Source organism: Macaca nemestrina, chromosome X (genome assembly GCF_043159975.1).
Source record: "Macaca nemestrina isolate mMacNem1 chromosome X, mMacNem.hap1, whole genome shotgun sequence".
Lineage (NCBI taxonomy): Eukaryota > Metazoa > Chordata > Mammalia > Primates > Cercopithecidae > Macaca > Macaca nemestrina.
Window position 1 is genome coordinate 13,715,622 of NC_092145.1, and position 9,187 is coordinate 13,724,808.

The window sequence follows — 9,187 nt, forward strand, 5'->3', positions numbered from 1 at the left end:
CACTGAGACTTCTCTTGCTTTTGAAAACATTGACAGTTTGGAGATGTATTGTCAGGTATTTCGGAAAATAGCCTTTGACTGGGAATTATCTGATTTTTTTTATGATTTGATGTAGGTTATATTTTCTTGGAAGATGAACAGAGAAGTGAAGTGCCATTCTTATCATATCATACCGACGGCACAGAGTACCAACACAATTTGTCATTGATGATGTTAATTTAATCACCATGGTGACGTAGTGGTTTACAGTTTCCTTCAGGTTAAAGTCACATTAATTTTTTCCCTGGGTCATACTGTCATCTTGGGAAGGATAGAAGACCCAGGAGCAGCCAGTAGTCACATGAGGCCTCTGAGGGAAAACTGCAGACACTTCTTGCCCAGAAAGAGAAGGATCCACAGAAACCAGCTCCCCACCTGTTGTCATCCCCGGGAGGCCCAGAGGCATGGTGACCCACAGGGGTGTCCCCTGACATCTTAGGGGATAGAAAGAGGACAAGGCTGTGCTCTGGTGAGTCTCAGTTTAGATCATGAGAGCGGAAGATCACGAGGGGTCCTTCCAGGCATCCCCAGGCTGATACAGAGGACAGACTGGTGAGCTACCCCACTACGGACACAGGAGGACCCCCCAAAACCAGCCCATTTTCACACCTAGGAGGCCTTGGGCAGGGCCATTAGGGAGAGATGCTAGGGTGCTCCAGTCCCTCTTGGGGGAGTTCATGGAAATGGGAACCTATATCTGAAAAACAGTCGCTGGAGACAAGAGGGAGGGAGTGGAGGCTGTGTCAGGAATAGAGGAAGACAGAGGGTCCTTCCCACGCTATTTCAGGCGGAGGGCAGCGGAGTTCTACCTGGGGCCTGGGAGGCCATATCCCCCTGTGGAGGGATGTGATTCGACCTCTCTTGCACCTTGCAGGTCTCAGGGATGGGAGGGGCTTATTCGGAGGTGAAAGACTCAGATGCACAGAGGCAGGGAGCTCAGGCCGTTTCAGGAATCCAGGCACAGCCTCTCAGGAAGGCAGGAAGGGAACATCCATGACCGGTAGTGCCCCCTATCCTGCCCCTGTGCCTGCTGCCAGCTCTGGAGGAGCCCATCAGGGTCCCCAGATTTACAACTTTCTGACTTCCACTTTGGGAGTCAGCTAGAGGGGAGATTATCTCTGAGGGGGGCAGCTTCGGTTAAGCAGAGGGAGTTGCACCAGGGCTGGCCACTCAACAAGAAGAGAACTCTGTCGAAGGACAGCGACCTCCCAACATGGAGGGGAGGCGCAGGCTGCACCCTGCCACTCCCTGCTGTTAGCCCTAGGAAAAGGTGGGGTGTGAGCGTCAAGGACTGGGGAGGTGGGAGCAAGAGTCCGGCAAGGCTTAGGGAGTGAGCAGGAAGGGCAGGAGCACATCCTGGAGGTGGGAAGGAAGGGATGGAAAGGAGGCTGACAAGTGGGGGGTGGTTGCTCCTCTGAGAGGAGGCCCCGCCCCACGCTAGCCCTGCTGTCAGTCCTGATCATCCCCGGCAGGGTTCCCGGATGTGCTTTCCGGCGTCCATTTTGGGAGGCTGAACAACCTGAGGTATTTTGTGACGAGGCTCGTCTCAGGTCAGCGGAGGGAAGAGCCTTAAACCTATCCGGTTTTCAAGGTGAGGGCCCCGAGGGAGAACTGAGGGATCCTCCCCCCACCACAGAGAGAAGGCCGCCCGGCTTGCTGTACCCCTGCCGTGGGACTTGTAGTTCGCGGAAAGGAAGATGGTAGCCGAGGGCTGAGGGACGGGTCCTCACGGCAGAGGAAGGGAGGAGATGCCGGCCCGCTAGGGAATAAATAGGAAGACATTGAGGAGGATCGGGGAACCCCCACCTCAGAGGATGGATTCCCGGAGATTCCCACCCCGCTCCTCAAGTCAGCCCTCCTAGAGCTCCCCAGTCGGCTCAGGCTGAGCGGCCGCCCTCTTGTTGCTGGGTGAGGGGTGTAGGGGACGGGGAAGGGGAGGCCTTGTTCTGGGGGTCCCCTGGCAAGTCAGCATGGGGAGCTGCCTCCAGCCGGCAGAGGGAAGACTCCCAGACCCTGGTGGGGACAAGAGTGAGGACTGAGGGGTCACATTGAGAGGTGACAACGTGCTATCAGCCCTCACTCTCAGTGACTCCTCGGCCTCGACCTCGGCGTCCACGCTGGCGGAGCTTGAGGAGCCCTTCAGCCTGCCACGGCACTGTACGAGCCCCACTCTGGGCTGGCAGAGGCCAGAGCAGCATCCCTCTGCTTGCAGGGAGGTGTGGAGGGAGAGCCGCGAGTGGGAACCCCAGCTGCATGCCGCCGCCTTCGCGGTCCAGCACGAGTTCTGGCTCCGGCGGGCTCGGTGGGACCCACACATGGAGCGGTCAGCTGGCGCCTCCAACCAAGGGCAGTGAGGGGCTTAGCACCCGGGCCAGCAGCTGCAGAGGGTGCTGGTGGGCCAGCACTGCGCTCGAGTTCTCCCCAGGCCTCAGCTGCCTCCCCGCAGGGCAGGGCTCAGGACCTGCATCCCGCCATGTTGGAGCCCCCCTTCCGGGGTGGGCTCCCCCGTGGCCTGAGCATCCCCAACAGGCGCTGCCCCCTGCTCCATGGTGCCTGGTCCCATTGACTGCCCAAGGGCTGAGGATTGCAGGCCCTGCTCGGGACTGGCAGGCAGCTCCACCTGCAGCCCCCATGCAGGATCCACTAGGTGAAGCCAGCTGAGCTCCTGAGTCTAGTGGGGACTTGGAGAACCTTTATGTCTAGCTAAGGGATTGTAAATACACCAATCAGCACTCTGTGTCTAGCTCAGGGTTTCTAAATACCTCAGTCATTACTCTGTGCCTAACTCAAGGTTTGTAAATACACCAATTGATACTCTGCATCTAGCTAACTTAGTGGGCACTTGGAGAACTTTTCTGTCTAGCACTCTGTCTGTAGCTCAAGGATTGTAAACACAGAAATCAGCACTCTGTCAAAACGGACCAATCAGCTCTCTGTAAAATAGACCAAACCCTCTCTGTAAAATGGACCAATCAGCAGGATATGGGTGGGGTCAGATAAGGGAAGAAAAGCAGGCTGCCCAAGCCAGCAGTGGCAACCTGCTCGGTCCCCTTCCACACTGTGGAAGCTTTATTCTTTTGCTCTTTACAATAAATCTTGCTGCTGCTCAATCTTTGGGTCCACGTCGCCTTCCTTTAAGAGCTGTAACACTCACCACGAAGGTCTGCAGCTTGACTCCTGAAGCCAGCTGAGACCACAAACCCACTGGAAGAACGAACAACTCCAGATGTGCCACCTTCAAGAGCTGTAATACTCAACCTGAAGGTCTGTAGCTTCACTCCTGTCAGCGAGACCACAAACCCACCAGACAGAAGAAGCTCCAGACACATCTGAATGTCTAAAGGAACAAACTCCAGACACACCATCTTTAAGAACTGTAACACCGCGAGGGTCTGCGGCTTCATTTTTGAAGTCATCGAGACCAAGAACCCACCAATTCCGGACACAACATGTGCATCAGAACAGACGTGAGGCCACCCGGATCACCCCCGTGGTAGAGTGCTGGGAGGTGGCTGCCACCTCATTACCTCCCACTGCTCTCAGCGCTGTGGAGTTTCACCTGAGGTTTTGCCTCAGGCCAGCAGAGTGGTGGGGGCCTGGCCCTGTCTCAGAACATGTGACAATGCTAATTGAATGCTGAGGGGGCCATGAACCTCAGAACTGTGGGACTCTGGGAGTCTGGCCAGTCCCAGCTGACGTCATAGCTGGAGGGTCTCCCTCACTTCTTCTTTCAGGTGCTCCAGGAACCAGGAGTTGAAGACCTGGGTGTGAGGGACACATACATCCTAAAAGCACCACAGCAGAGGAGGCCCAGGCACTGCCAGGAGTCAAGGTGAGTGCACAGCCTGACTCTGTACCAAGGGCCCTACCCCCAGAAACAGGGCAGACCTGGCAGCACCCAGCCCGTAGCCACCCACTGTCATTCCTGGTGCCTCCGACTCTGCCTGCCAGCTGTGCCCTGAGGTGCTTTCTCACATCCTCCTACAGGTTCCCAGGAGACAAACCCCCTAGAAAGACAGGCGACCTGTGAGGCCCTAGAGCACCACCGTAAGGGAAGAAGAGCTGTAAGCCGGCCTTTGTCAGAGCCATCATGGGTGAGTTTCTCAGCTGAGGCCACTGGCACTGTCCCTCTCTCCCTCAGTCCTGTGGGATCCCATCATATCCATTCGTGCTCACACGTTTACCTGCTGCTCCTGAACAATATTCATCATGCCTCTCTCTCCAAACATTCCATGCCCCAGCTTTGAGCAAGGCTTCCAGAAGCCAAATTTCACACTGGAGTTGGTAGATGCAGAGGATCCCCCAGATGAAGGACAGGAGGAAGCCTCCTCCATTTTCTCTTCCTCTTTCCACTTTTGATTCCCCTCCTCCTCCTCCTCTTCCTCTTCTTTCTTATCCTCATCCTCTTCTCTGATTCTGCGTTCTCCAGGGGACAAGGATATGCCTGCTGCTGGGATGCCGAGTCTTCTCCAGAGTTCCGCTGAGAGTCGTCAGAGTCGTCCTGAGGGGGAGGACTCCCCGAGTCTTCTCCAGAGTCCTCCTGAGGGGAAAGACTCCCAGTCTCCTCTCCAGATTCCTCAGAGTCCTCCTGAGGGCGAGGACTCCCTGTCTCCTCTCCAGATTACTCAGAGTCCTCCTGAGGGGGAGGACTCCCTGTCTTCTCTCCAGATTTCCCAGAGCCCTCCTGAGGGTGAGGCCGTCCAGTCTCCTCTCCAGAATCCTGCGAGTTCCCTCTTCCCCTCCACTTTATTGAGTGTTTTCCAGAGTTCCCCTGAGAGTACTCAAAGTCCTTTTGAGGGTTTTCCCCAGTCTCCTCCCCAGATTCCTGTGACCTCCTCCTTCCCCTCCACTTTATTGAGGCTTTTCCAGAGTTCCCCTGAGAGTACTCAAAGTACTTTTGAGGGTTTTCCCCAGTCTCCTCCCCAGTTTACTGCGAGCTCCTCCTTCTCATCTACTTTATTGCGTGTTTTCCAGAGTTCCCCTGAGAGTTCTCAAAGTCCTTTTGAGGGTTTTCCCCAGTCTCCTCTCCAGATTCCTGTGAGCTCCTCCTTCCCCTCCAATTTATTGCATATTTTCCAGAGTTCGCCTGAGAGTTCTCAGAGTTCTTTTGAGGGTTTTCCCCAGTCTCCTCTCCAGATTCCTGTGAGCTCCTCCTTCTCATCCACTTTATTGAGGCTTTTCCAGAGTTCCCCTGAGAGTTCTCAAAGTACTTTTGAGGGTTTTCCCCAGTCTCCTCTCCAGATTGCTGTGAGCTCCTCCTTCTCCTCCCCTTTACTGAGTCTTCTCCAAAGTTCCCCTGAGAGTTCTCAAAGTACTTTTGAGGGTTTTCCCCAGTCTCGTCTCGAGATTCCTCAGAGTCCCGCTGACGGAGACAACTCCCCGTCTCCTCCCCATAGCCCTCAGAGTGCTCCTGATGGGGAGGACTTCCAGTCTCCTCTCCAGATTTCCCCTGAGGGGGAGAACACCCTTTCTCCGCTCCAGATTCCTCAGAGTCCTCCTGAGTGGGAGGACTCCCTGTCTCCGCTTCACTTTCCTCATAGTCCTCCTCAGGGGGAGGACTCCCAGTCTTCTCTCCAGAGTCCTATAAGCATCTGCTGCTCCTCTACTTCACTGAGTCTTCCCCAGAGTTTCCCTGAGAGTCCTCAGAGCCCTCCTGAGGGGCCTGCCCAGTCTCCTCTCTATAGTCCTCAGAGCCCTCCTGAGGGGATGGACTCCCAGTCTCCTCTCCAGAGACCTCAGAGTCCTCCTGAGGGAGAGGATTCCCTGTCTCCTCTCTACATTCCTCAGAGTCCTCCTGAGGGGGAGGACTCCCTGTCCCCTCTCCAGTTTCCTCATAGTCCTCCTGTGAGGGAGGCCTCCCTGTCTCCTCTCCAGATTCCTCCGTGTCCTCCTGATGGGGAGGATTCCCAGTCTCCTCTCCAGACTCCTCAGAGTCCTCCTGAGTGGGAGGTCTCCCTGTCTCCTCTCCGCTTTCCTCACAGTCCTCCTCAGGGGGAGGACTCCCAGTCTTCTCTCCAGAGTCCTGTGATTATCTGCTCCTCCTCCACTTCACTGAGTCTTCCCCAGAATTTCCCTGAGAGACCTCAGAGACCCCCTGAGGGGCCTGCTCAGTCTCCTCTACAGAAACCTCTCAGCTCCTTCTCCTACACTTTAGCGAGTCTTCTGCAGAGTCCTCATGGGAGTCCTCAGAGTCCGCCTGAAGGGCCTGCCCAGTCTCCACTCCAGAGACCTGTCAGCTCCTTCTCATCCACTTCATTGAGTCTTTCCCAGAGTTCTCCTGAGAGTCCTGAGGGGCCTGCGCAGCGTCCTCTCCAGAGTCCTGTCAGCTCTTCCTCCTCCACTTCATTGAGTCTTTCCCAGAGTTCCCCTGAGAGTCCTCAGAGTCCTCCTGAGGGGCCTGCCCAGTCTCCTCTCCAGAGTGCTGTGAGCTCCTTCTCCTCCTCCACTTCCTTGAGCCCAGTCAGTGAAGAGTCCAGCAGCCCAGTAGATGAAGATACAAGCACCTCAGACACCTTGCTAGAGAGCGAGTCCTTGACAGACAGTGAGTCCTTGATAGAGAGCGAGCCCTTGTTCACTTATACATTGGATGAAAAGGTGGACGAGTTGGTGCGGTTTCTTCTCCTCAAATATCAAGCGAAGCAGCCTGTCACAAAGGCAGAGATGGTGACGAATGTCATCAACAGGTACAGGGGCTACTTTCCTATGATCTTTAGGAAAGCCCGTGAGTTCATAGAGATTCTTTTTGGCATTTCCCTGAGAGAAGTGGACCCTGAGGACTCCTACGTCTTTGTAAACACATTAGAGCTCAGCTGTGAGGGGAGTGTGAGTGATGAGCAGGGCGTGCCCCAGAACCACCTCTTGTTTCTTGTTCTGAGTATCATCTTCATGAAGGGCACCTGTGCCTCTGAGGAGGTCATCTGGGATGTGCTGAGTGGAATAGGGGTGCGTGCTGGGAGGGAGCACTTTATCTTTGGGGAGCCCAGAGAGCTCCTCACTAAAGTTTGGGTGCAGGAACATTACCTAGAGTACCGGGAGTTGCCCAACACTGCTCCTCCACGTTACGAATTCCTGTGGGGTCCAAGAGCTCATTCAGAAATCAGTAAGAGGAAAGTAGTGGAGTTTTTGGCCATGCTCAACAATACCGTCCCTATTTCCTTTCCACCCTCGTACAAGGAGGCTTTGAAAGATGTGGAAGAGAGAGCCCAGGCCATAATTGACAGCACAGATGACTCCACTGCCACAGACAGTGCAAGCTCCAGTGTTGTGTCCCCCAGCTGCTCTTCTGAGTGAAGTCTGGGGTAGATTCTTCCCTCTGAGTTTGAAGAGGCGGTTGAGTTTCTACGTGGTGTAGGGCTCGCGTGAGGCTGGGGAGAACACAGTGCTGTTTGCACTTCTGTTCCATATGGGCGGTTAAGGGATTTACCTGTTTTCCTTTTGGGTATTTTTCAAATGCTTTTCCTATTAATGACAGGTTTAAATAGCTTCAGAATCTTAGTTTACGAATATTAGTCACACGTGTATTGCTGTTTATCTGGTTTAAGAGTAACAGTTTGATACTTTGTAAAAACAAAAACACACACAAACACACCACATTGGGAAAACCTTCGGCCTCATTTTGTGATGTGTCACAGGTGAATGTGGTATTGCTGTAGGAATTTTCTTGAAACTGTGAAGGAACTCTGCACTTAAATACTGGAACAAAGTAAAGGATTGTTAATATTTGCATTTCCTCAGGCCCTTTAGTTTGTTGTTCTTGAAACTAAAGATACATACCTGGTTTGCTTGACTTATGTAAGAAAGTAGCAGAAAGTAAAATGTAACAAATAAAAGTGTCAGTGACTCGTTTATTTGATGACCATTATATCAGCATTTGCTCATAGAAGTTACTGTTAGTAGTGAAGTTACTATTAAAAGCAAGACTTATCCCTACCTTTAAAACGGTAGAGTGTAGCTACAGACGCCATATCAGGAATGTGGTAAGATTTTCTCTACAATCTAAAGAATAAGTTTCAAAACAAGTGGGGAGGTGAGACTCCAGATGGAGGCTTTGAGTAAAAAGGCCCTGAGTTAAGGCAGTTTTGGGCTTTGGGAAACTGCAGGTGCTTCTTTGGTTGCTGATTGTTATGAAGCTGGGTGGTGGCAGGGCCCAGACTCTCAGAAGGTGATGGAAAAGCCTGGAATGGAAAACTACTTGAGCAGTTGGCTCTGGGTGGAGGATGAAGCAGAGAGGAGTCTCCACATGGGGAGGTCATGGAAGGTGTCCTGTGGCTCTGTCACTGGGGAGCTTGAACACAGTGCAAGGACTAGGTGATTGATCCCCATCATCTGCAAGGGTTTCCTGAGAAATGTGGTTAGAATTCCTTGATGTGGTGCTCAGAAGCCTCCGGGCTGACACTCATTTGCCAGGCCTGGGAGAGCCCAAGCCCATTCCATTGACAGTAGTTTTAATTGGGTTCTTTTGAATGTAATGTGGACAAGTCTAAGCCATGTGTAGATTTTTAGTGTAGCTTAAATAAAACGAGCGGTTTGGATGTATGATCAGTGGGGAAGGCGAAAAGGAGTTCGTCCTTAACTCAAAATCTATAGTCATTGAGTTGCATTCAGCTGTGAAAGCCTCTCCTTACTTGAATGATACAATATGTCCTTTTAGAAAGAAAATGTCCTGAGTTATTCTTATGAAGCCAAACTTTTAGTTCAGTTCATATTCTATGACATATTCAGCTAGATGTTCTGTGAGTCGTTTTGCATAACAAAAACAAGAGCTGAATTTTTCTCAAAAGACAGTGGTAGACTTTGGGGTTGTAATCAACTGCCCTTTATTAAAATTCCAAGGTATACCAAGCTCTCTGCCAGGTGTTTTGCCCACAGTGTATACATTCCAGCAATTCTACAGAACAGGGATTTCCAAACCATTTTACAGACAAAAAAGCTGAGGTTTATAGCTCATGACAGATACCCCACGATCACATGATCATCACATGATTAGAAAGTGACTGGGCTGGGACTTGAGTTCTGAATTCATCAAGACCCACACTGTCCCCACTCCTCTCAGCCTGAGCATAGTCTTCTTCCTGTTATGTCACTTCTCTTCACACTTCCTAATGTCTCTCAGATATCAGGCAAACCCGCCCCCAATATTTCAATGTAG

General features: G+C 52.4%; 1 protein-coding gene across 1 annotated transcript; it reads left to right on the forward strand.

Annotated features, from left to right (window-relative positions):
- Positions 1 to 1,549: 1,549 nt before the first annotated feature.
- Positions 1,550 to 7,798, forward strand: LOC105485091 (melanoma-associated antigen C1-like). Its single transcript, XM_024793897.2, has 4 exons — positions 1,550 to 1,630; positions 3,774 to 3,871; positions 4,027 to 4,133; positions 4,469 to 7,798. The coding sequence occupies exons 3-4, from the start codon at positions 4,130 to 4,132 to the stop codon at positions 7,327 to 7,329; spliced, it is 2,865 nt and encodes a 954-aa protein (XP_024649665.2). The 5' UTR covers positions 1,550 to 1,630; positions 3,774 to 3,871; positions 4,027 to 4,129; the 3' UTR covers positions 7,330 to 7,798.
- The last annotated feature ends 1,389 nt before the right edge of the window (positions 7,799 to 9,187 follow it).